This window comes from Temnothorax americanus, unplaced genomic scaffold (genome assembly GCF_048541705.1).
Source record: "Temnothorax americanus isolate GAGA-0224 unplaced genomic scaffold, ASM4854170v1 Scaffold32, whole genome shotgun sequence".
Lineage (NCBI taxonomy): Eukaryota > Metazoa > Arthropoda > Insecta > Hymenoptera > Formicidae > Temnothorax > Temnothorax americanus.
In genome coordinates, this window is record NW_027509464.1 from 1485420 (window position 1) to 1512416 (window position 26997).

A 26997-nucleotide genomic window follows, 5' to 3' on the forward strand; every position below is an offset into this window, starting at 1 on the left:
AGAACATATTTCTGCTCCTAAAAACGGTAATTTATAAACCGTTAATTAATATAACTAGAAATTATATCCTAATCACAATTTCAATATAATTCCAAGGTAAGAAACAAGAAACATCAGTAGTTTTTTTTAAGTCTATTAATTAAAAATGCGAATAAAGTGCTATATTTTCTTATTTTGTAGTTCTGTGAGAATTAAAGCATTTTTTGCAATAAAATTACACTTTTTATTAAATAAAATAGAATTTTGTTTGTGTTTCTAAAAAATATAAGTAAAGGGGGGGGGGTATATATAATTCAAAATCAAAATAAATAAGTCAATACAAATAGGTAAAATCTCGCATTATTTTTGCATATTTATAGTTTATCTAAATAGAACTAACAAAAAGTAAAAATTTGAATGAAAGTGTTCTATATTTGCATCAGTAGTTACATGAATATCTGCATTTATAATTTATATTGAATATTTATACTTTATTATATATATATATATATATATATATATATATATATAGATTTTACACACATCTATAATATGCATTTGCATCTATCTCAATTGACATAAATTCGGAAAATGTATTATATCGTTTAAAAATAGTTTCAAAACCCATTTGTGCAATGGAAGTACATATTAGAAAGGCATAAGTAATATCATACTGTTCGGAATCGAACTCCTTAAACTACACGCGATAACTTGTCTCTGATTGAGAATCATTTCATAAAATTGCTAAACCTTCAATGTAAAATCTATCTAATTTCTACTAAATATAAATGCTAAATTTATTTCGAGAATAAATAGTACATTTCTTGGAAACGGCTAGAGACAGAAAAAACGGTGCCTAGTTTTTGCTCGTGCCGATCCTCTCCTTTGTCTCGGGGCCTCGGTGCGCGAGGTAAACACCCGGAACAAAGCGAGAGAGTTCGGCGAAAACAGCTGATCGGTTGTCGACCTCGAGATCAGCTGAGCCGTTTGACACTCGTCAAATCAACTGTTTTCTCGGGTTGTCGGTAGCCGATTGGTCCGGCAAATTTTTTAGCTCGTTGCCGGGTGTCCGGGGTTTGAGAAACTTCCGAGATTCGCGAAGTCAGCGCGCGAGCCAACACTCGATCTCATTGTCAATGCTTCTCATATGCAGTGACAGTGTGCGATTACTTATTCTCAAGCGAATGATTCCGTATTCTAAAGTGTGCGATTCCGTATTATATAGATTTTGGTCGGTCGGAGATTCGCCAGAATAGAGTCTCCGCGATTCGAGTCTTAATTCTTTTCGCTGCTCGTAGAACACACATACATTCGCGCACACATACACATGAATAATTATAAAAGATGTTATAAAATTATAGTTACATCATTATAGTTACATTATTTTGTTTCGTCTTTTTCTATGTATTGGACAAATTCTTTTTGGTTCGGCTTTCACAATTTTTTTTTATCTCCATTCTTTTTTCTTTGTTTTTTAAATAAATATTAGAATATCAATAAATATTGTCTGTCATATACAACAAGAATAATGTAGTAATAATGAATGCTGACAAAATCTGTTTCAGATTTATGAATATGTACTGAATAATATCCCTAATAAGACTAATAAAATATTTTCATATTTTATAAAAAAAAGCAGATATACGAGCGTCAGAAATCGATGACCTTAGATATTTCAAGAATTCTTTAATGACGAAGTGAATCAATGTACACAATATTATGTATTTATCAATATATTATATTATATATTTTATTGTTATATATGAATAAATTTTTTTTGCTTTATTTCTATTCTGATAGAAATAGGTTTAGAATGTTCTAAAATGTCGAAAAATCATATTAGTAAAAAATGTCCGGAAGTATGTATGTATGTGTGTGTGTGTGTGTGTGTGTACGGATTTTTGTACACGCATCTACTTCTACAATTTTTTAGATACCAGTTTGAATTTTTGCACACAAATAGAGTATCCTAGAAAGTATGTCCTCCTCAAATTTTATTGAAATCGGTCTACCGGTATAGATTTTATGCAGATTTTCCTTTTTTTGAAAAATGTGTTTTACGCTGCTGTTTTCTCAATATTTGAGATAGCGATTAATTTTTAATTTTATTATATTTTCCAGTTTTTTCTACCCCTATTTCATATATAATTCATTAAAATTTGATTGATCAGATCTCGTATTACACACATTTGAAATTTCGAAGAATTCGTACATACATAGAAGCTTTATAAAACTTGATCTGATCAACCAAATTTTAACCAATTATATATGAAATAGGGGTAGAAAAGACTGGAAAATTTTTCAATTTTGCATTACCTATTTATAAAATGTATTTCTTTTAGTATTGGTTCAGAAATTTTAGAGAATAAAAACTATTATGGTTTAATTGTTTTTCTTGTTTTTGCATCGAAGAATACATAAATAGGACGTAGATGGTCTTCGGAATAAGGTTTATTTATAATTAATTAATTATCAATAATAATAATAATAATTTATATTTATAAAGCTGATGTATTCATGTCATGTCTGTGCGGAAAATATCTCTATCTATCGATTACTGATCGAATAAAAAAAATCTCTCGTATGAAAAACCATATATTTTTAAAAAGTTGTTTAGTTGAAAGGTCCTCGAATTGTCAATCTGAGTAACAGCTATTTAAAATCAAATAGCTAATTGGATTTAAATTATATGACGAAAGTCTTGCTCTTTTTTTTTTTAACATATCCTGTGAATGGAAATATTATGATGTAAAGCTCGAACTGGACAAATTAAATTTAAAAGCTGCACGATATGAAACATGATTGATAAATGTCTTGCATCAATCATTTTACGGTGAGTTGATTGTATCCTCGTTCTGGCTGGCTTATTGGAATCATATGGCAGTCATATAACACTGGCCAAGCGGGCATGTGTTCCCACGCGCGAATGGTTCCCACGCGCACTCGACGCTCGACGCTCGAGTGCTCGATGCAACGGGACATGGGACAGCCAAAGCCAAGCCACAGTATATGCCAAGCCAACGCTAGGTGTCAAACCGATTCTAATGTCATCGCTACGTGAAAGTGTCGGTACGTAACGAGAAGATTCAGGAATGGGGAAGACTACGAGGGTAGTCGTTTGCGGGATGAAAGGAGTCGGTAAGACCGCTCTGCTGGAGCAGCTCGTATACGGAAATATCGACGCGAAAACGGTACGCATTTAGGTTATATCGCTGTCAAGTCAGTCCTCGCGCTTGTGGGACTGTTAAGGACTGTAAAGCCCATTCTACAATAGCCGTAAAAGTATGTTTTAAGACGTAAGCAGTAAAAATTGACCAACTACAGCCGATCATTCTGGGATTGTAAAAATCCCATTAGTCAATAGCTTACTGCTTACGCCTTAATGCATACTTTACGGCTATTGTAGAATGGGCTTAATACTGAAATTATCATCAACCCCGTAGGAAATTCATCCCACAATCGAGGACATTTATGTCGCCAACATTGAGACTGATCGGGGCACAAAGGAGAAGGTCAGGTTCTACGACACAGCTGGGCTAGAATCTCTACAGAGCAATGTAAATAATCAGCAGCTTCCACGACACTACCTCGGCTTCGCCGACGGCTATGTCCTGGTGTACGACACTGGCAAACCCGAATCTCTCGATGTGCTCTTCCCGCTGAAGAAGGACATCGACAAGAATAAGGATAAGAAGGAGATAACTGTGATCGTGATTGGTAATCGAACGACGAAAACCGATGCCGCGTTGAACAACTTGGAGAACACTGTGAGCAAAGCGGCTAATTGGTGCACCAGAGAGAAAGTTAAGCATTACGAGGTGAATATCATGGATAGACCTACTCTATTTGAGGCATTCGTGCATTTGTCGTCCAAGCTTAATCCTCCCGCTAATAAAAGTACATTTTCTCAATTAAGTATGGGTAGGAAGACTGTCAAGACCGAAGCGCAGTGATGCTTGCTTAGAAATTTAATCAATGTTGATTCGGATAACAGCAATATGAATCCCTCGTGAATTTTGTACTCAGGTATAATGTATTTAACGATAGTTAAACGCTACAATGAAGATATGTTTCGAGATCTCAACGGTATATATATACTTTTCTGTTAATTTTGGATATATGTGATATTAGACTTGAAGTGGGATAAATGGAACTTGTAGTTATGAAGACCATGAATTTTATGCATTTAATACGTACTTAAAATACACCAACAACTTTGCTGGTTCAAAGCCTTGTTCAATAGAACATTTATTTAATCAAATAGATGCAAATACAAAGCTATTAAAATACAAATTCGTCAATATTTGACTTTGTGGCTGCGTTATCACATTTGTTACTTAAAGAACTTATTTAGTCATTTTAATGCTATATAATGCTATAATGCTATAAAAATTTAATAAATCTCTTTATGAATTTATATATATGTACTTAAATCGCTCGACAGTACTGAAACTATGGTTAAGTTTAGAAGCGAAATTAAAAATGATATTCTATACTTATTACAATTACAGTTGTGATTATATTAATAACAAATTATTATTTGTACAATACAAATATTAAACAAGTGGATACTATCAGTGTATAAATGTAAATACGTATTTTCTTCAAGTCACCGGTTTCACCATTTTATAGGCTCATTTAATTTTCGCAGAATTGAATCCGTTTTAAGTATTCGATCCCACAATTCGCTAGTAACTCCAAATCCTGCAAGAAATGACGATTATTTCTCTGTATACTAATACAATAATTCGCAGCAGTTACCTTGGTCATGATGTACAAAGTGATGGTAATTGTGTCTTCTTTTCATCGTATATAGATATGATCCTGCTATCGGTGCTCCATGGTGCAAGTAGTAATGTATTAAATCGTAGCCCAAATAGCCTATAAATTAGATACATTTATAGTTACGAATGTGTGTGTGTGTGTTTGAAGTAATTTATTTTTTTCAATATATCTTGATGTAATATAATATATAATTTATGAATGTTTAAATATCGTACCTACTATGGTACCAGCGGCTACAAGATGAACTGTTGCCAAAGGAAATATGACTTTATAAATTTGCCAAACAACTGCTGCTACAACTAAACTAAATGTCGGTGGGAATACCAGTCTTCGTTCATCCAATGGTGCCTGTGATGTAAATTTTATATATGTATAATCGGCAAAATTAATACGTATCGTCATCGTCAATGAGTAAACAATTCTGCCTACGTGAATTAGCAAAGTTTTCAGGAAAGACAAAAAACTGATTATAATGAACATTCTTAGGCCGGTATTCATAGTCGGTTCTTATATTTTTAAGACCATCTTAAATATAATCTTAAGATGTCATGAACCAATCCCAGAGCCGCATTAGCATTAAGACGTTACTTGAGACGATCTTGAAATAAGAACCGACATGATACTGGCCTCAATAAACATTGAAACTCATCTGTAAGTAATATGTATGATCATTTACGACCCTGTAGAATGATGATGCGGAATTGAAGCCAGAAAGTGTATTTGGAAAAAATGTAATAAGCGGTATTGTTTATTCACAGACGATATTTAAAAGTAAGAACTCTTGACTCTTACCTTGTGATGGCTTCCATGGAACAAGAAATGCAGAGTAATCAGCAATTTCGAATTATGCGGTGGTTTAAAATGAAATACTTTTCGATGAACGAAATATTCCACAATGGTCCAGATAAATAGGCCCAGAACGAAAGACGGTAAAATATTTTGCGCTGTAATCGCTGAAAGAAAATAAGCAACTTTACAATAGAATATACGTATAGAATATTTAGAAAGATTTTCGTGTGGATATTACTTCACTATTTTTGGGGGGTTAATACTGTACGAATTACCGATGTTTGTAGAAATATTCGAGACGCAGCCCATATAAAAGAAATACGCGATTATGGGTAGCCAGACAATCGGCAAGATGTACCATGGTGTAATTGATAGTATCTCTAAAATTTCTGATTGGAAATATCGAATGGGCCGGTTTACTGGCAGATTTACCCATTCCCAATATCGATCGCCCATAAAGCCCACTTGCCATAAGAGTGGCGCATTCCAGTTTATCAGATTCTGAAATAAAGCACAATTTTCGTAAATGGTGATTTATAAAGCAGCATTTTTTTTTTAGAATTTGTAAGCATTCGAAGTGTCGTAACAGCTTGTATAATATCGCGAAACCAGTCATCTGCGATTTTTCATATCGACTTATCTTTACAATTTTTTATCTATACGTCGTGAATGTACATTCCGTAGAACCGAGATAAACTTGGAGATAAACCAATCCTACTAGATAGCAATGCCATTTTATTTTTAGCGACTATAAAATAGTGTGACACATCTTCATTATATAATATATAATTTAATAATTATTTTTTATCACAACACTGATTATCTCACTTTCAGTTTAAATTCTATTTATAATTTTGTATACGTGTAGTAATCGAATATTATATTTAAAGAATCAGAATATATATACACATATACGAAATATATATTTAAAAATTCACACAACACATATATATCATAAAATTATAAAGTCGTGTTTATCGTGTCTGATGCGAATTATGTATTATTATTAATCTGACTGTTTAAAGTGGTCTTTAACATCGAAATGTGCAAATATATGATAAAACGTACGCGTAACAACAATTTTTTTCATTAATATAAATGTCGTTTATTACTTTTCATTTATAAATCACTCACTTCGCACTCGTTGTATCTCTCTTGATGTTGCACAGCGAACTCCTCGAGAAGATAGTAGGCGGACTTGGAATGAGGATTTTTTGCTAACTCTTTATCCAACACTTGATCCTTGAGATGTGCGAGCGGGTTTTTTCCGCCGGGATGATAATTCAGGAAATTTTGAATATTATAAACGCGATCGTGATATTTGACGAGAAACTCCGTCGATTCTTTCCGCGACGCGTCGTCACCGCGATGATTTTCCGTTCCGTTTGCGTAAACCGTATCGGAATCTATCACTTTAAAAACGTCCTTATCTATGCTCGCGGAATTACGTGTATTATCAAAGTTTTTACCTTGAGCAGCCATTTCGAAAGGCGTAAAAAAAAAAAGAAAATGAACTAGTTACGCGCGTGATGTAAGACTCGGTGCGCACCGTACACGCCAGTGCATTCTACTAAGCTGACGTTGTGTGACTCGGTAAATCGCTGTAACAGATAAGATTTGGCCGTAATGTTATACGTAGGAGGGCTCGATGATCGCATCATGTCTCGTAAACAGCGACACTATCGTACCGAATGCGGTATCTTAGCGACAATCAAGATTACTATTTGCACGTATGTGAAAAGATACGAAATATCTAATATACCTATATATTACATTGGAGCCATACTAATTCATTCCGAAACGATACGCGATAAAGTATAAGTGTGCGCGCAGTAATTAATTAAGCGTCGAGGTTTCAAAATCAAGGACCATTAAGTTCTGTTATGTAAAATTTTGTCATAAATCTTCCACCTCTAAAATTCAAAGATTCGATCTCATTTTTAATATAAACATAATCATCTTGTTTGTTACGGATTCACCATTATTTCTCGAATAAAATCTTTGTGGAATCGCGTGTGTCCTCGAGTCTCTTTAAGAAACACATATTAGAATTTTATGTAACACCGCATGTAATTCTACATCTTTAGAGAAACACCAAAGATACCAGAAAATAACGCACTTTCGGCAATAAATAAGCTTTTATTTAAACGCTTTGAATCTTGTGTACACTGTGTCCTAGTAAACGTCTAAAGTATCAGTCGCTAAAAGTATTGCGACAATGCTCAAGTTCGAGGACAAATTACAATTTGAGCATCCGCGCTATCAAAAACGTACTTAGTGTGTCGAGCAATTAAATACAATCGGAAGTACTCGTTTGTTTATCGAAAACTACCCCATTAAAGTATAGGTCGCACTAAAATATAATTAACTTTACGCACTGCATAAACCTAACGAACGAAAAGTAATAATACTCGCGCGTTCGCTTAATACTTACACGTGTTAACTTAAGAAAATTTCGCAAGGTAGAGGGAATCTCTTTTTCTTTTCCAACATGGAGTGCACGTAACTGAACTTTCTCAGCAGCCTAAGACAGAACTATCCAACATTAATTATGTCATTTATAACTATATGTACATATTACTTCGAGGAATTACCGAGCGCGTGTCGGACACAAACGGTTAAGTGAAACTCGAATGTATACGGAAACGAGAGGACAAGCGTGTTCTCTGTGTTTATTTGTTTAACGGTGCCATTTAAAATTTTTTTTTACTCGATAAGAAGATAGGCCAAACAACTTGTATTTAAATTCTTGAAACGTTAAATCGTCGAGAATGATCTTATGGGATTTACAAATATACGCGGAGAGTTTGATTCGAGAAAAAGGAATGTCGCGTGACGATTGAAGATGTTCTTTAATCCTTAACAAGTGACGTGGAAGAAGTTGACACAATTATTGATGAGGGATCTTTCTCTCTTTCTCTCTCGCTCTCTCTCTCTCTCTCCCTCTCTCTCTCTCTCTCTCTCTCTCTCTCTCTCTCTCTCTCTCTCTCACACACATACACACGCATATAGATTTCTTTGTTAGATCTTTTTCTTGGTTCTCTTGGATCTAAAATGTCTGACTTAATTACCTTTATTAATTTTCCAAGATATTTAGGAACATAAAAAAATAAGAGCTAAGAAATAATTATTTTGAGATTAATTTTAATTATTTGTTCATCTTGCGTATAAACGAAAACTAAAAGATAAAATTATCGGATCTGCAATACCCTACATTCTCTGTTAATAGTCAATGTACATCACATTAATTTCTCTTTTATTCAAATATACTGAATAAAAATACTTCTCAGTTTCTCAAAATAAAAAAAATTCTTTTGGCTTTTTAAAGCAGTAGAAAAAATATATGTACAACATCTCCTCTTCTGAACAAAAACTTTTTGTTTTTTATCAAGATTCAACGAGATAGATATAATTTGATGTGTTTTTTTATAATAAGAAGTAACAGTCTTCTCTTCTGCATCTGCTCATTCTCTTGCAATATGTTTGCGATGAAATTAATCGCATTTCCGATAATTAATTACAGTTTAGTTCAATCCAAATAGTAATTAATCATCGCTGTTTTACTTATCATTTACCTGGTATATATCTCTCTCTAATCATAATAAAATTAAAGAAATAATAGTTTAAATTAAAGAAAAAAATTTGATTCAATCTTTGAAAATAATAAATACGTTATTGTGTATGTAACACGCGCGTTGTTTAAAGCTATGTTTAAAATTAAATCAATAATACAAAAACGATGCGATCTTTTTACACCTGGGATGATGTAGGACGACCTCGGACGGTGTGATAAAATTTAAACTTAAAATTTAAACACATAAAATAACGGCGTTTAAGGAAAACCGGTTTTTGCTACGTCGAACGTTTTACATTCGGCCGGCGTTATCTCGCCGATTTCTTCGGAACGATGAATAACTATCGCTTATCGTACAACTCATATTTGTATAGAAAAAAAAAATAGTTTGCGCAACGGTCTATTTGTGTCCGCTCTGGCGTAATTTCTAAGTTTACGTCCCTCGTGCACGAAGAGAAGGACAACATGCTCTTCAATAGAAAATAGGGAAGAAAGTAAACAGATACGGATGTATGTCGTCACTATTCTAAGCGATTCGAAAAATAGGTACCTCACCCAGAGGTATCAATTTAGATGCGATTTTTGTGGCGCAACGCCGCACGAGTTAATACTATTTACAAATGGCACACACGCGCTAACGCATTCGTTTCATCGAATTCGTAATGTCATTAATATAATGATCTCCCCCGATCGCTCTCTTATTATACATTCCGCATCGTCTCCCTTACAATCTCAGCGCGAGCTGTTGACGCGTTCGATTACGCAGCACCGATCACTTAACTTGACCTTCTGTCGGCGAATTAATTTCATTCCCGGTGCTGCGTACGTTCTCGCTGATTCGTGCGATTAATCGATCGCAGTTTAAAGTATGTACAATATAAATAAGACAAAGAGATGATCAACGGTGGCGTTTTTCCCGTGCTCGGATCGCACCTCTGCGCGAAACGAAGGACTGCCTCGCGCAAGGAATTTGCACGGGGAACGCGAATCGCAATTAATTTTCTTTATTATTGACATTACAGTTATTTGACCGACGTTTTTTATTTTACACCAATATATGTCATCACATTGTCTCACAGGCGAGAACTTAGGGGATGGAGCTCGGCGTACCGACCACACGTTGATCATCCGTCCTCGGTCCTAGCGCGGAATCGGCATATATAATATCTCCGTACCCAAAATAGCTGGACCAGCCAAACGATGCTGTGAGCGTCCCGCGCGCGAGGGGCCGCTTCCCGAAAGAAAAATCTGTCAATCTCTTATTGCAATATAGCCAATAGTGGAAGGCTCCAGCGCGTATAATCGCAGAAATGAGCGCGAGATATTTCATGCAACACACGATGCCAAGTTTAATCTACCAGCATAGCCTGCACCGGTAATGTATCTTATCGAATGTCATAATGGCACCGCGCCAATTCTCGTTTCTCCTGGCGAAATTAGCGGTAAAGTAATCTAAGGCGTCGCTTCTGACATTTCCTACAATGGTTAAATTAATGATATCCCGCAGCTAACCGATAATGACTGCGTATTTGAATAAAAATAAAAAATGAAAAATAACTTTAATGACGACTTTAAAACCAATAGGGATAATTACTTTCTTGCGTAACGTAATCTTATTAATTATCAATTAAAAACGTAATTTACGTAAGTTTAATCGTTTGCCGAACTGAACGCCGAACGTATCATTATGCAGAATCTAATCGAGCGTGTTTCCTTTCCATTTATGTAGGAGAAATAGTAAATTAATTAATTTTTTAAAAATCAAATATGTAAAAAATATATATGTACATTTTTATATCATTATTTATATTATATTGTACATACATATAAGAAAATTTATGCTTTCCGAACTCAGGAACATATACTGGTGATATAAATATATTTGCGTAATATAATATAAATACACATTAATATATCTCTTCTTCCTCTTATAAAAGTAGAAAGTAAATATTTTTGGAAGCAAGGTCGATCAATTCTGGACTGTCATGACATGCGTAAGGTAGAACCTCGGAGGAATCGAAAAAATACACATTACACCGGGACCATATAGAAAACATTAAACAAATTGGCTACGTTTGGCTAACAATTCGACTATGTTGAATTTTATTGTCTAGTCTCTCCAACCGTCCCTCTTCTTCGTAGATCCAACTACCGATCTATTTTAAAAAATTGCATTTAATTAAAATCGAATTGACACGGACGAAATCAGGGATCCCACGTCCGATCGTCTCCATATCACGCGGAACTAAAAAACCAGAACATTCTATTCTCTCCTCGCTAATTTTTTTCCGCTATATACGCCTACCGTAATTCACCTGGTGATTCGCGATCTTACCTGGAAGTGTGATACACGACGGACAGAGTTTGAACGCTGAACCGTCGTGACGCAATTGGTCGTTCTCTTGCGCTACACCTCTAACAATTGTATTCCAAATTACGTATTGCTTTTAGTGGCACCGCGATCCGACAGATTGAGCTCGATTTATGACGAATTCACGGTTTACCCTATATTCATTTAACGCAAAGATATACGAGTATGTATACGAGAAGAACGATCGACGCACTCTACTTTTCGAACAAATGTATACAATAAGCGAACGCGAACTTTTTGGAAAATCATATCGAACGCAAAAACATAGAGTTCGACATAGAGTATGTCGAACTCTATGTTTTTGCGTTTGATACAACTCTTTCATCATCGGATACATTGGATCATTAGAAAGAGTTTTAAATAACTTCGTATGTTCGCTGCTCATTTGTTGTTCACTTGCTCAATATATTCGATTTTAAAGACGCACAGCGCCATGAGAGATATCAATAATTACAGATATATAAAGACAGAATTTTTTAAATCTTTACAAAGTTAAAGATTTCAAATATAATTTAATTCTTATTCAGAATTTGAACAGATTCTATAAATCACAAATAATCTTTTAAATCAGAAACAGCAAGATAATATATATATATACATAATATATACTAACATAAATATGTATAATTATATATATGTATATATATTATTCTTTGTTAAAATTTATTTCCCCTCTCTGAATAATTTACACAAATTAATGACCATATTATAAAAATAAATATATTACTTATGTGTATAATTTTTTATGTAATAATAGAGAGAATGAATTTATTTTACAAATTTTGATCGTAATTTAATAAACCAGTTTTGGGTCTTTATACATGTGTAATCTGATATCTGTTATCGTACAGATCATGAACAAACGGAAAAAGTCTCGCAGATTATGCGTTTTTAATAGTTCATTACTTCCATTTTGAAGGCCCTACCCTTCATCGCTTTGTTAGCCATTTTACTCATAGACGATGCGGTATTCGGCGCGTCATCGTCGCTATTAATATCTTCATCTTCTTCCGGGAAGTCCTCGAGCCGATCGTGATACTCGTCAAGCTGAAAATTAAGAAATTTACAACATTGTAAAATATTTATTAAAGTGTGATAAATCAGCTAAAATAATTAGAAGCCACAATCTTGGCTTTTGGAATTAAAGTACAGCGTCAAAATAATTACTCTTTTTAACTGCAGTTTGCAGACTCGCTAGTAGTAAGAATTATCTTTCCGATTCTGAAAACCGCATGTAAGAAGAGAAGCTATTTCAATTTCAACCGCCAAGATTGTGTAACCCTCGCCAAAAATCGAGAGGTTTAGTATCATAAGTGATCAAGGTTTTGCATAAACTTCTGTTCGGCTTCCGTTCGCATTCAACACCGCGTGAGAATCGAAAAAACAAATAGCACATACTTCCAAACAGAAGCTATTTATGAGCGCCCGATTCCCGCAAATTTTCAGCTCGCGATCGAGGTGCCGTAAATAGCCTCTATACTTCTGACAATGAGCTGTTTGCTTTCTCATTTCCGCATGGCGAAAAGGCTAGCTGGACAAGGACTTGGAACGATCTATGTGAATAGGCAATTTGACAGTTGACAGACCACTTCTAATTCTCAACCGATCAATTATACTGTCCTATACATACATGAGCATTTCTGGTGAAGCTTCATTCCTGGTGAAGCATAACGTGAATCCTGATGAGAGTTGTGGGATTATCATGTTTGACATGCTAATCAGGCCAAACTTTGGGACGGGACACATACTTACCAAGCAAAGCATGCTGATTTATTGCATTAATGAGGTGTAGATTTACATTTCGTAATTTTTTATGGCAAGAATTTGGTAGAAAAATATTACAATTATTTTACTACTGTCCAATTTGCAGAATTAATTTTTGTAATCTGCACCAATTATAAATCTCATTGATTTGGTAATATAACGTGATGCTATGTTAAACGTACAGCATTTGAGAGATGGCGTACATAGACATACATAGACAGACGTATTTTTAAATTAGAATATTAGCGTCAATCATTTTTGGGGGAAAAAATTTGTGGGCAAAAATTTCAAAGATTTTTAATTATTATCGTCTTTCTTTTTCTTTAAATGTTTGTTCATCTTATTTTACAAGGATTTGAAAGATCTGCATTCTATCAATCGATCATGCATTCTATCAATGATGATGATGATAATGATGACATACTTGGAAGAGCGTATTAGATTTATAGTAGTATTTCATTAAATAATCGTGCAATCAATCAATCGCAAATTTAAACTCGAAGTACGATTTATCGCGTAGTAAAAAGGGAAAACAGTCAGGATACAGAAACTAGAGTCACGAGGTTTACGATATGCGCTGACATCGCGTGCGTGTGACGATGAATGCACTAGGAGTAACATTCAGAGGATGCATTCCCAAAAGTTGATACTGCGAACTCACGTGTAACGTAGCTACGGGGATATCGAGTAATCGACGTTACCACAGACAGAATGGATGCTTATACCTACAACTGCAGATCGTACGTTCAATTGTGAGTTACCTAAAGTGTCACGTGTACGCACACTTAATTGGATCATCATGAGAAACAGCTTGCGCAACAACTCGGGAGGGGGGAGGGGAATCGATATATATAAGCAACATTTATGAGTTCATTTTAATCGCGCAAGGCCACACTGTTGATCAAACGGCATGACATTCGTTAGTGCGCTAATTAAGCTATCCCGTTTGAACAGGAGCTGTCTCGGAGGGGGGTACACAACTACTTATCCGGAACAATTATATTAAGGGAAGGAACAACGCTACTCTCGTTCAAAACAATTAGCTCAATGGGGAAGGGGGCAACGTGCGTTCATTTATCTTCGAGTCGTCCAGTCTGTGGACTCTCTGTCGCGGATTTTACCTCGGATTTTACATACATTCCATCACGAACGGTCACAAGGCACAAATATTTCTATTGCTATTTTCGGGGACGATATTTTTCTTAGCGTAAACTTTTTTTCAAAATAACTCATTGGGTTTCTATATGTATAAATATGTATATATAGCTACGATCGCAATTAAAGCTGTACTCACGTCAACGTCGCCCATCATTTCTTTAGTAGAAACGGTGGTGTCGATACGTCGAATACTGCCTTGATGTATATCCACGTCGAATTTTACCAATTGGAATCGACGTAAAAGGAAAACGATGGGAATCGGAGCGACACCTGCGAAAATAATGACGACGGCGATCCCCAGCACCCAGCCAGGATAACTCGTGAGCACTGCCTTACCCTAACAAAGCGAAAATATTTTTACGATGTGACATAATATTATATATGAAAGATTATATATTTTAATTATATATTTCAGTATATATAATCTTACCGTTGCCGCATTCCACGCCGAATATTGCGGTTTCTCGATGATCATGGAACCGATACTGAACAAAAGGATGCAGCCCATTATTATAGGAGCGAGAAATCGCCACGTAATTTGCCAATAAGGCCCAGGTTTATATCCGGTCATCTCTTCGATGTCCTTCGTAAATCTGCAAAGCACTCGCGCGATTAATCTATCTCATTCGGAGAAGAGGATCACCGTCGCGGTATATTCAACTTACTTTTCGTGGCCGTACACGAAAATCACGGAGAGCATTTCCATCAGGGCGATTATAACGAGACCGATGGTGCCGGCGAAGCTGTCAAACATCTTCAGCCAATACTCCCCGGCGCCGGTACAGAAGATGAGCCCCACGAAAAAGCATGTGACACAGACAACTCCTGCAGTCATAAATTATGCAATTAAAATGGATATTTTTTTTATCGGTGGCTTTTTTGGCCATAATATAATGTTAATAGAATGCGCTTACCTGTCACGTATTGCTTCTTTATTCTCTTGAAGAGATCTATGTCGAAGATTACGCAGAGCATACCTTCGAGTAGTCCGATTTGTGAGCCCAGGCCAAGGGCTAGAAGCATCATGAAGAAAATGCAGGACCAAAACGGCGCGCCCGGTAGTTCCACGATCGCCTGGGTAAAAACGATAAAAGCCAGTCCGGTGCCCTCGGCAGCCTGTGTGAAAGAAATTATCATTTAATTATTTCACGACCATATACGACCAACGAATTCGCGGGATTGTTTATAGCTCACGTTGTCCAATTCGTTGCTGATATTGCATCTCAATGTGATGTTCATTGCCTTTATGGCCTCCGAGGAGTTGGAAATAATGAGATCGTAGTCCTCGCGGTTGAACGAGGTCGAATTATCCAACACCCCATCTTGTATCAGGGCGCTAAAATAAAAGAAATTTAACATATCTTCTGTGTCCCTCTGTTCTTCGCCAACGACAAGTATATCCCGTCCCGTTCCATTATGACTCGATCCCTCCCGTTTCTAGATGCTCAACCATCGACACGTCTGACACTTGCAATCTAATTAAATTAAATTAAATTGTGATGTACCATGCAAGTATACATTAATAACGTAATTGATTCTTGCAGTTTAGTTTCAACAATATCACTAACATGAATTGTTGTACATTATTAATGTAACTTTTTTACAAATCTTAATTTAATTAAGATTTCTGCTAACATGCGTTATTATATATTAACTGCTTAAGCAAAATGATAACAATGCGCTTGCAAACTAACAACAAATTGGCAGCAAATATCGAGTCAAAAACTTGCCGTAATTACTTTACGTAACTCGGCCTTTCGACGTACTATTTAAAAAACATGTCGAATAATCGAGCTACATAATGACAAGTCATGCTTGCTATTTGCTGCCAATTTGTCATTGTATTACACCGTGCATATTCTTGCTCGATTTTTGCTGTCTGTTTGCTGTTAGACTAGCAAATCTTGCGCGGTTTTTGACGCCAATTTGCTCTCATTTAATGAGCAGTAAGTTACGTTACATTTCTGCTGTCGTTTTGTAAAGATCAATTTAATTAATGGATTTTGCATATCAAATCTGTCGTTTTTCAACCAAGAAAATTTGTTGCAGATGCTTTATTTAAACTTGGCTAACTGGGAATAGTACAATTGTTAAAAGCGACGACACGCATAATATCTTTTATCTCGAACAAGCGGCAACAGCTATCATGGTCGTTTAAAGATACATCTCCGCAGCCGTGGACATTTTTTCTACCCTCTTCGCGATGGCGAATTTAGAAACGATGGCCGCACTTGCGGTCGCATTACCTGACGACGCACTTATCCACGTTTGACATTGCCTTGAACCCCAAAATGGCGAAAATGACAACGCTCGCGTAAATGGCAGTAAACGCGTTGCACACGCTCACCAGGATCACGTCCCTCACGCAGTTGTTGTCGGGTGTGTTGTAGCTGCCGAACGCGATCAGGGAGCCGAACGCCAGCCCGAAGCTATAGAAGACCTGGGTCGCCGCGTCAAGCCAGACCTTGGGATCCAACAATTTCTCGACCTTGAACGAATAAAATAAATGTCACATTTAATGCTCGACATATCGCTTTTTCGCAACGCTTTCCTCGTTAAAGTCAACCTCGATCGGGATCGATCGTTACCTTTGGCGTGTACATGTGCGCCAGTCCAACGCTCGCACCCTTCAATGTTATCCCGCGGATGAAAAAGATGGTCAGTACCAGATACGGGAACATGGACGTAAAATATACCACCTGGAAGAATGGATAATTTGTCACCACGATGACAAAAGAATGATCGCTGAGATCAATCCCGTCAGCATGATTAATATTAATCGACATTAAGGAAATCGGTTCTGATCTATCTTGAGCTTACTTTGCCGGACGATTGTATTCCCTTCATGACGATGAAAAACACAATGGTCCAACTGAACAAGAGACAAAGTACGATCCACCATTTGAGACCTTGGCCGTCATCAATGGTTGGTGCCGCGTCCAAGGTAGTCCTGTACCAAAAATACGCAGTCTCCGAACTCTTGACACATTCCTCTACCGGTTTCCCGTCCGATTCCGATGGGCAATTTTCCCATGGCAGTGGTTTCTAAATTGCGTCAGAATATGCAAATAGATCATCAATATACGCTTTAACGGGCATACTGTTATTACGATGTAAAAGCTAAAGCGACACTTTGAGCGCTGAATTGAGAGACCAGCATTATGACAAAATTTACATATTACAGCTGCAGTATTGCTCATTAATTATAAAAAATTGATACTTACACCAAATTTGATCGTGATAGCCTAATTGAAACATGAAAAAAGATAAATGTCATTAATAGTTTGTAAATTTATGAAAAATATTGATAGTATATATATTCTTTTTTACGAAGACGCCATTAATAATTACATTTAAACGTAATATTCTAAGCATTTTTAATTAATAAAATTAAATTATTTATAAAAATTAAAATATTTATTAAATACTAAAATTCTTTTATTTTTTTTACAATTGAAACATTTCTTAATTTTTTTTTTTTTTTTAAATCTTTCTTATATATAATTGAAAATCTCTATAAATATATTTACTAGAATATGATTTTTATCATGATGTACTAGCAGACTTTAAACACTTCGTATCACCGTAAGCGACGTCTTTCATTACCTATTAGTCTATAACAACTGTGAAACAGCGGAGTGGGAGAGTCACTTAGGACGTCTCGACGCAGATTACCGTGGCGTCAATCGGTGCTACGAACCTTATCGATCTGCTTACCTCGAGCGAGTTGAAGAGGTAGAAGACGCACCAGGTAATAATTACGTTGTAGTAAAGCACAACGAAAAACGTCACTATACACGACGCGATCCCTATACCGCCTAGCCAAGGGTGTATTGTGTTCCAAACACCGAGGGCACCCTGCCGTATACGTTGTCCGAGACCCAGCTCGATCAGAAAGAGGGGTACACCCTCCAAGATGAGCATCACGAAAAAAGGAATGAGGAAGGCACCTAAAACACACACACGCACACACATACAAATATCGCTTCAACAAGTTTTTAACACTAACGTTATAGATGCTTATAAAATTATTTGACCAAAAAATATAATTTAATATTATCTTAGTTTGTTTATCAATATTAAATCAATATTTTGTTCGAGTGAGAGATTTTCTACTTTATAACATCGTCTCATCCGCTTTTTTGTATATGTAAATATATATATATATTCCCGGTCCCTAACAAGGTCTTCTCTCCCTTTGCCTTTAGGATGTCTAGTTCCGCGTTCGTACAGAGAGAGCTGGAGCGCCTCGTATTGATCGAGTAACCTAAGTCCTAACCCGTTCAGCCGCTCCACCACTTCGACGGTTTTTTTGGTATTCATATACAAACTAGAACTAAAGGGGAGGTCGCGGATCGGAAAACGTTAAGATACGCATAACCAATTGAGTTGCATACAAAGTAGTAGAAATAAGGTAATAGTATAATTTTGAAATGCAGCGATTGATTAATTATTATTATATCCTGACTGTAGATTTTTAAATTTTAGCGTTGATATTTGATTTAATATTAATAGAGACATATAGAGGCTGAAAATTTGCTGAAGAAATGCGGGATATCGATTTCGATCGCGATTGCGTTTTCGCAGCTCCTCACATGCTTTGATAAACACGATGTTGCGGTAATTGATGCGTCGTTTAACACCTAAACGGCGCGTAATTCAAGCTCTTTGTGTTTAAAGCCGCTATTACATTAGAGCCGCGAACCACGACGGCAGATGTTAGGTCGTCGCGTGCCATGCTTTCCGTTACACAGTGGTATGGATCGATCGATGGGCGTTCGGCGACGCGGACGCGGTATACGGCGCAACGAGGAAATTTCCATTGAAAGCCGAGCCTTTTGACTCGTTTAGTCTAAAGGTGTGCGTATAATCCACGTGCGACTGAGAATCATGAAATTCAATCGCCGACGATGACCTGCGGTTATGCACAATTTCTTGCGCCGGTGTGACAGTAGTCGGTGTGGAAATTTGATGTCAATCGGTAATTAACGCGTCTGTTATCGAAGGCTCAACAAAATTCAACAGGCTTTTTTAGTTACGTTTACTACTACATATAGTAAAACAATTAGTATAAAAGCTTCTACTTTTTTAAGTAAAATCTTCTCTTTCTCGTTTTAAATCCACGCTTTTTAAAATGTGGGTCTACGATCGGTTGGAAGGGAGCCTCCTCGATCTCTCGGGAGCGTGACATTGAATTCAGCGATATCACGACATCGTTTAACTCTGGATCTCGATCGTAAGTGGGGGGTGCCTGGTACTTTCCAGACAAAGGTATTACCCGTACGGCAATGAGATAGACGTTAGGGCGGCACGATAATCTGGTAATTGGAAACTCGATCTGCGCAGAGTTGCTGATGGATATGGTAACCGATATGATTTCGGCGTGTATAAACTCCGGCGTCATAATCACGCGAGGGCCACCCGTGCACCTCTCGTGACCTACCTCCGCGAAAATAGACGTATGTTAAACAGTCGTTGGTCCGTTCGTGATTGATAAGAAGGGCCACCTCTCAAAGCGGCGGCGGGCTTAAAATAATTCGAGATAGAGGAGTGAAATTTCACGGGCCAACGGGCGGTATTTCCCATCTGAAAAATTCACGCCTGTAAAATTCCATCCAAATTGCAATTTTACGGGCTGTATACGCGGTGCTAAACATAACGTCACATTGCTGATATGTTTAGTATTTGCAGTTGGTTGACCTTTAACGTAATGTTGAATTAAATCCAGGTGTAACCTTGAACTAACTTTATCTCGATGAATAAGATATGGCCTTTCTCTATGTATTGATTCTATACTCACCTGTCGCGATAAAATATTTTTAACGTTAAACATACGTGATATTAATAATACGAATTATGTTGATTATAAATATTTCTGTAGCAAATTTTTTGACAACATATGCGTAAACGATGTGATCATAAAATGCCACAATTATGTTTTCTCTCGGAGATTGATTAACTTTCACCACTTATGTAGAGAGAGGAAGAGTCTATAGATTCTTGTAGCATATGCAAGTATACCTTTCATTATACATACACGCGCCATTTTCCACGCAAAAAATTCATTTAATAAAAAGATGATACGCTAGCAACGTAAAGCAAATGCGCCGTCGCTTTCTGATTAAACGAAGAATAACGAGGAACGGCTAATTAAAGTAGAGTCGACTTATTGCAAAAATCTGTAGAAGAGTTTTAAACAAAAAAGCTTATTACAAGAAGAAGACTTATTACACAATATTTGTTTTAAAAAATAAATCATCGGTGGAGAGTTATAAGATTTAAATAAAAATACTAGAACAACGTCATTTATCTCTAGTGTTTTAGAAATAGGAACGGATCAAATAGACTCAAACGGAACTGAAGTATTAATGAAAATTGAATGAGCTGCACGCAGCTGAATCATTCATCATGAATTATAATACGCCGTGAAGCACGATCTAGTTACTAATATTAATTTTTCAGTTCGTTGCGATGCCAGTAGATAAATGATTTATTATGTATATTAGAATATTATAGTATTATATTAAATGAAACTGGCCAAAGAAATGCGAAGGGAAGAAATGGTGTATCTTCAGCTAACGATAAGTTAAAAATAAATCTGATTTGTTACGAAAGTTTTGTAATATGTGCCGAGCGTATTAGTCGCTGAAATTTGATCGATAGGAAAATGCGTCTCTAAGGATGGGAGCACGCGAAATATATTTCGTAGCTAGTTATATTTAACCCCGGCGTGGAACTGTGGGATACCTGAAAATAGTCGTTGATTACTATAGCCATGCGCTTATGTCGGCTCCACTGCCCTCATATCGAGCAGCCTTGTCCTTGCTCTTTTTCGCTTTATACATCCGACGCCGATAGAGACCAACGACGGCCGTAAGTTGCAACAACTATTTCCAATGTATGCAACTTTACGGTATGCACGTTGACATACGTCAACACTTGTCGCGTATCGGGCAAACCGACATACACGTAATTCGAACAAGTCAATTTTACACTTTTCGGAAATCTTATTCAAAATCTTTGCCGCGTATCTCTGTAGAAGGCCGAATTCTTGGAAGGCAAATGAGATAGAAAATGAAATCTACATCTTCTTTAGCCGAGTGGTATATAAAGCTTTCAAGAAATCCAACTTAATAACGTGCGCGATATAAACAGAAATACAACAGTCTAGTTTCGGAGATCATAAATTCGTAACTTTTAAATAACTTTCCACGAAGAGATTGAAAAGAGCTTTTTTGCTTTGCCAGCAATAACCAACAAAAATAATTATTTAATTCGACCCAACTAGCCACATTTATCGAACAGACTCTCCACAACGTTTTGATCATTGCTTTTTGATCCATATCAAGTGCAAATCTACGTATAGCTTCCATGAATACTATTTAATTTATCGTCAAGCCTTTCCTATCGAACAAATACAATCTTGTAAGCAGTATAGACACTGTCGCTCTATTTTATAGTGCATCTGTGTGAAAAAAAAAACTTGCTATCTCGAGGCTGCACCAGCGTGGTTGCTGCAAGAGACATGTATATCTCAATAACATATATGGACATTATAGGTGTGCTCATACACGTGGGAAACTGGAGTTTACCTAGCTATCCGTTGACACGCACATGGTTCAAGAACACCCCGAGGTGTCGCCTGCTGTACGCGAAGGTCGCAAAAATAAAAACACACCAATAATAAACACAACCGCGCTCGGGCATGTACGTTAAAATAATAATCTAATTTGCTCGACACTTACGAACAAATTCCAATTAGTCGTAACTTTATCGTGCATTTAACGCGTAATTTACACGATCGCGCTTATCCGCGCGTCACGATTAGCCCGATCGACCCTATCGACACTCACCACCTCCGTTCTGTTGGCACAGATAAGGAAACCTCCAGATATTGCCCAGGCCAACGCTGTATCCGATAATACTGAGAAAGAATTGCATTTTTCCGCTCCACGCCGCCCGGTTCTCCTCCTTCGTCTCCTGGCCAACATTTTGACTTGCCGTCGCGACGATCGTCACGTTGTGGCCGGGTTGACGGTGGTTGTTCAAGGGAGCCAGCTCGTGCCCATTTCTTCCGGCCTCGACTACCATTCTCCCGTGGATCTCGATGGGTACACAAAGAATCGATCACTCCTCCCGGCGGGTGGTGTGACTTAATTGAGATTTTTAGATTTTTAGCACACTCTTTTCGTGTTTGTTCGCGCCCAGGCACACCTGCGCGACTCCACGTGCCACTTCTCTCTTCTCCACTTCCTGCCCACTCGTTTATTTCCCCTTTTCCCCGTGTATACGCGAATTGACGATCTCCCGCTCTGTCAATTGTCGACGCGATTTGGCAGGAACACGCGTATCTTGACGTTTGCGAGAGCCTCGCGAAAACCCTTCACTGTTATATTACTAACTACCACTACCACCGCCGCGCTCTGCTCGTTGACTTCAACGGGAGCGGATGGGCAGCGAGCGTGCAGCGATACCAGGGCAAGGGGATAACAATAACGTTTAATTAACAACAATAACAATAACAATAGCAACAGTAGTTATCTTCACTATTTATTTTGTAAGGTCAACAGCGTCCGCACTATCGCGTCCGAAAAAAATACTGAGATCAGTCCTTCCCTCCTCGAGGAGTAACCGGCAACAATTCGTTTCTTAATATTAAGCGTACACCACTTCTCTGCGAATTCTGCGACGAAAGGAACGGTTCTTTATCCGAGTTCCGTTCGTCTCTCTCTCCGGTACGTGCGTGCCCCGACGGTACTCCTTATTGACTGTTTGCGGACGCATACGCGGCCGCGTAGAAGTGGGCTGCGGCAGGATGGCAAAGGTGCGAGGTACGAGGAAGGATACGTCATAGGATAGGCTAGGACCTATTCGCGAAACGGAGTGGGTGGCACGTAGGTGACCCGATAAAAATCGAGCGCCGGCTGACGCGATGTATATATACGATGAGTTACGCGGGAAGTCCGTGGCCCCCGCGGGTCACGTGCCGCACAAGTCCTCGCCGTCGAAGGATATCGACGACCCAGAACGCGGGTCTCGGAGGATATCGCCACGGCCGCGCGAGGTTTCAACGCGCGCTACCCGACATTGACGGAAGAAGCGACGGGTCGCGAGAGGGGGTTGCGGCGCACCTAACGTTTTGCGTTTGGAAGCAATCGTAGCGTGAAAAACGGAGTGAGAGAGGGAGCGAATGAAAGTACGCGTGTCGTTAATAGCCGCCGTCGGGACGAAATATCGATCGACACTCCGCGCGGAAGTGGATACCGAAATGAGGGAGAGCGTTAGAGAGGAGAAGACAAGACAAAGGAGTGAGAGATAAAGAGAGAGATAGAGCGAGAGAGGAAGGGATGAAAGAAAGAGGAACGAGAGGCTCTCGAAGCAACGGTGACACACGACGCGACGTTCGGGATTTCAAGTAGCCTCGATGTTCACAGAGGGTGTTCTCGGCAGCCCTTAAACGAAAAGCCCTCTTCAGCTTCGAGTCGAAATCGGCGTATATCGGTATAGTCTTCCTGCCTCACGAGTCGTATTCCTTTAAGTCGCTGCCGTTTGCGGATCGATGTGGTCGGAAGTCACGAGATCAGCATCGTAGTTGATCTTCCTCGGCTGGACTCCGAGGAAGACGTTGCGCCTCTCGACGTCGTCGCCGTCGTTGTTTCAGAATTTGATACAAGACCTCGGGAAAACTCTATATTATCGGGTTTATTATTTAGTTTATTATTTAAACTCGGTGATCCTCGGACGGGTCGGACTGACGTCGCCGCGGACGCGCGTGTGTCGTTGAAGAGCGAGACTTCCCTGGCGTTTGGTACCCATGTGTACCGCTCCTCCGCTTCACCCGCCAAGTCGTGGCCAAGTGTCCGTTTCCTCGTTTTCGTGCCTCGTACGTTGCTCCGACGTGGTTCCGTCAGCAGGAAATGCGAGAAGCGACGACGAGAACGGCAGAAGCCCGCGTAAAAATATATATTTCGCGCACCGCGCGCGTGGCTGGCTCGGTGGGCTTGAATATGCGCCTCGCACGAACGTCGATATCGGACTGAGCCGACGCTGGTGCTGGTGCGCGACGATGTGCGCGGAGGGAACGGACCTACGGAACGGGAACCTCTGGAGCGACATCGACGTCTGTAGGTCTGTACAATGCGACGAAGGTTCGCTCTACCGGTGGTCCGGTGGCCCCCGATTGGCCGTGGTAATTGTGTACGTACGCGCATACGCCGGCCGACCGACCCCTTTTAAACGGTGAAGAGCCGGGTAGCGCGAGCGTTGTTATCTTATTATATTACAGAGCAGAAGAGGTGACGGTTCGCATAATGGGGTGGAAACCATTTGAGACGTCGCGCAGCGCGATTCTTTTCTTCCACGGAATATCCGAATTTTAAAGATTACAGATGTAATCCGGATCGCAATTTAGTACGCATCGAAATTGGTAAAGAAATAGCGATTTGATAAAAAATTATTATAAGCATCCCGATTAAATTTTTATCCCAATCAACAGTAGCTCGCGCGATAATCTCATCCTGTCGCCGGCTTTTCAACGAAGGCCGCCGAGGGATGACGCCGAGCGCGCGCCAATGTAAATTTAGAGACAAACCGCCAATCTGCGTCATAACTCTTCATCAAAACGTTTCGCTAATTGTTTTCCGCGCGTATTCTCGTTGATCTCTTAGCATTTCAAGATGATGAAATTGTTTTGCTTTGTCGCTTACGTTTCAGTGACGTACGTTTCGACACACGGCACGTTTGAACTTCGCGGGTCTTTTCTGGGGCGGCGAGGGTAGTTTTAAACTGACAAACCGGTGCCATCGATCGGATTGTTGTTTCCATTGAGGGGTAGTAGAGACACATTGGGCGGCCGCGCAGCTTCCCACGCGTCATCGTTTCCATCGTAACCGCTTCGATCGAAAAGCTTCCGCATCAGCGTATCCTCGTAACTAGGCCTCCTGGGGGTATCCAAGAGCATCTTAATTCTCATCCGACCCACTTAATTCTCCTCGACGAAAAAAAAAGCAATTTTCGCTGAGATAATTGCTTAGCGGATATTCTGGGCAAACTCAAGTTCACGTATCACTAAATATCTGAAAATGAATCGAAGGCGATTGAGGACAAAATAAATATATAGCTTTACCTTTTCGGCTACTTCCATTTCTGTACCTTAGAGGTAAAGAATCGCATCTCTAGTTTTTGTCAAAATGAAGTTAATTCGCACTTTTTCCAATATACTAGGGCTTAAATTGTATAATGATAAAGAGCCCATTATTACTAAGATACAATGTTTAGAAAAAATCGTATTGGAAATTTAAATAGAAATAAGAAACCCAATTTTCTCTCTAAATTTATATACCGAAGGTATGATTCTTTACCTCTATAAGGTACAGATTTATTGTAATCGTTTTTATACGTATTACACATTTCACCATATTAAAAAGATATACGTTGCCTTTTATTCCCTCTTGGCAAGATTCTTCAGATTCTTGGCAAGCTCGTGACGTCGCTGACCAAAGGCGGTCGCGATCACTCCGTGACGTCATTCGGCGCTATAGCTACTGTACTATCTCTAGAAGACAAAACGTTTCACGGGATCTGCCCCGAGCTTGCTATAAGCATAGGTCAGCATAGGTACATAGAGGCGGGTCAGTCAGTATAGCTTCGTCGAGTTACGTAAGCGGTCGCGTAACCTTTTGACCTTGTTCTCGAGTTCTTCACTATCCGCCGCTCCGTGTATCACCGTTTACCCGATTTGCATCGCGTAAACATTAATGAATATATACTCGCACCCGTGTCAGTTGCACGGACAGTAATGACCGTCGCAACGTTTCGCTTTCGGTGACCCGCGCCAAGTGAACTTCGATCTTCACGTAGGACGTATATATTATTGAAACTTACGCAAAATGTTCGAAGAAGTAATTCAGAAAGTATTCGAGAAAATCTGCTTAGTTGTGCTTCTTCGAGCGTCGAACACTGAGCTGGCTAGAAATCCGATATTCCGCCTATCTTTCTTTTCGCCGCATACACCTGCGCTGATTACGGCGCGCCAATGTCGCGAGCAGCGCTTGCATAATATCGCGCAAACCTTGGCGGCAATTTTCCACCTACAAATCAGTTTGGACGGCTAAAGTATTAACGAAGAAATATGTTTGTATATTGAAAAATGCGAGTCTCTCGTCAGATTACTTTATATTATATATATATTATATATATATATACGTAGTAATATATTATATATATTATAATACATTATATATAGATACATGAAAAAAATATATATTTTAATAAAAAAAAATTAGAGAGAAGATATATTATATATATATATATATATTAAATATAATATTAAATTCTTAAGATAAATAAAATAATGAGATACATTCCGTATCACACATGCGATTATTTGTTTTCAATTTCCATTTGCAAGTTTATATTCATAAAATTCATGACGCTGCGTATTTACGTATGACGCACACAGCACATATTATATTCCTTCTAATAACATTTTGTACTTTTATGTAAACAAATGTGTTATATATAGATTCCAACAACGTTCGCTACTGCAAATAATTCAAACGTTGAAATAAAGACTGTT

General features: G+C 38.2%; 3 protein-coding genes and 1 long non-coding RNA gene across 6 annotated transcripts; 2 read left to right on the forward strand and 2 right to left on the reverse strand.

The window, feature by feature from the left end:
* Nucleotides 1-2987: 2987 nt before the first annotated feature.
* Nucleotides 2988-5677, forward strand: Kappab-ras (NFKB inhibitor interacting Ras like 1). Its single transcript, XM_077413360.1, has 2 exons — nt 2988-3170; nt 3423-5677. The coding sequence occupies exons 1-2, from the start codon at nt 3072-3074 to the stop codon at nt 3930-3932; spliced, it is 609 nt and encodes a 202-aa protein (XP_077269486.1). The 5' UTR covers nt 2988-3071; the 3' UTR covers nt 3933-5677.
* Nucleotides 4491-7147, reverse strand: Fa2h (Fatty acid 2-hydroxylase). The gene is made up of 6 exons (XM_077413359.1): nt 6688-7147; nt 5829-6054; nt 5557-5717; nt 4980-5112; nt 4741-4860; nt 4491-4683 (listed from the first exon to the last, which is right to left on the reverse strand). The coding sequence occupies exons 1-6, from the start codon at nt 7033-7035 to the stop codon at nt 4598-4600; spliced, it is 1074 nt and encodes a 357-aa protein (XP_077269485.1). The 5' UTR covers nt 7036-7147; the 3' UTR covers nt 4491-4597.
* Nucleotides 7143-15209, forward strand: LOC143901239 (uncharacterized). 2 transcript variants are annotated; one of them, XR_013258022.1, is made up of 3 exons: nt 7143-7283; nt 14583-14740; nt 14836-15209. It is a non-coding gene; the product is annotated as an uncharacterized LOC143901239 (long non-coding RNA). The 2 variants fall into 2 exon arrangements; XR_013258023.1 differs by having other exon boundaries at nt 7162-7283; nt 14529-14740.
* LOC143901236 (sodium- and chloride-dependent transporter XTRP3) lies at nt 7673-26503 on the reverse strand. Of its 2 annotated transcripts, XR_013258021.1 has the most exons (14): nt 25858-26503; nt 22274-25495; nt 18138-18370; nt 17645-17665; nt 17241-17465; nt 17009-17119; nt 16667-16908; nt 15615-15756; nt 15335-15536; nt 15086-15245; nt 14851-15013; nt 14557-14757; nt 13924-13993; nt 12313-12545 (listed from the first exon to the last, which is right to left on the reverse strand). XR_013258021.1 is itself a non-coding variant. In XM_077413358.1 (13 exons), exons 2-13 carry the CDS (start codon nt 22509-22511, stop codon nt 12390-12392), a joined length of 2094 nt encoding a protein of 697 aa, XP_077269484.1. In that variant the 5' UTR covers nt 22512-25495; nt 25858-26497; the 3' UTR covers nt 7673-12389. The 2 variants fall into 2 exon arrangements, 1 of the variants encoding a protein (XP_077269484.1); XM_077413358.1 differs by lacking the exon at nt 13924-13993 and having other exon boundaries at nt 7673-12545; nt 25858-26497.
* Between the last annotated feature and the right edge of the window lie 494 nt (nt 26504-26997).

What these genes read in the sequence shown, in the direction of transcription:
- Fa2h (XM_077413359.1), bottom strand. Translation starts at nt 7,035, where the DNA reads ATGGCTGCTCAAGGTAAAAACTTTGATAATACACGTAATTCCGCGAGC. An exon ending in AGCCGCTGGTACCATAGTAG is followed by an intron (nt 4,861 to 4,979) that starts GTACGATATTTA and finishes TCTAATTTATAG; the next exon opens with GCTATTTGGGCTACGATTTA. An exon ending in CTTTGTACATCATGACCAAG is followed by an intron (nt 4,684 to 4,740) that starts GTAACTGCTGCG and finishes CATTTCTTGCAG; the next exon opens with GATTTGGAGTTACTAGCGAA.
- Kappab-ras (XM_077413360.1), top strand. Translation starts at nt 3,072, where the DNA reads ATGGGGAAGACTACGAGGGTAGTCGTTTGCGGGATGAAAGGAGTCGGT. An exon ending in GAAATATCGACGCGAAAACG is followed by an intron (nt 3,171 to 3,422) that starts GTACGCATTTAG and finishes TCAACCCCGTAG; the next exon opens with GAAATTCATCCCACAATCGA.
- LOC143901236 (XM_077413358.1), bottom strand. Translation starts at nt 22,511, where the DNA reads ATGGTAGTCGAGGCCGGAAGAAATGGGCACGAGCTGGCTCCCTTGAAC. An exon ending in GTGGATAAGTGCGTCGTCAG is followed by an intron (nt 15,757 to 16,666) that starts GTAATGCGACCG and finishes CTTTTATTTTAG; the next exon opens with CGCCCTGATACAAGATGGGG. An exon ending in AAATGATGGGCGACGTTGAC is followed by an intron (nt 12,546 to 14,556) that starts GTGAGTACAGCT and finishes CTTAATTTTCAG; the next exon opens with CTTGACGAGTATCACGATCG.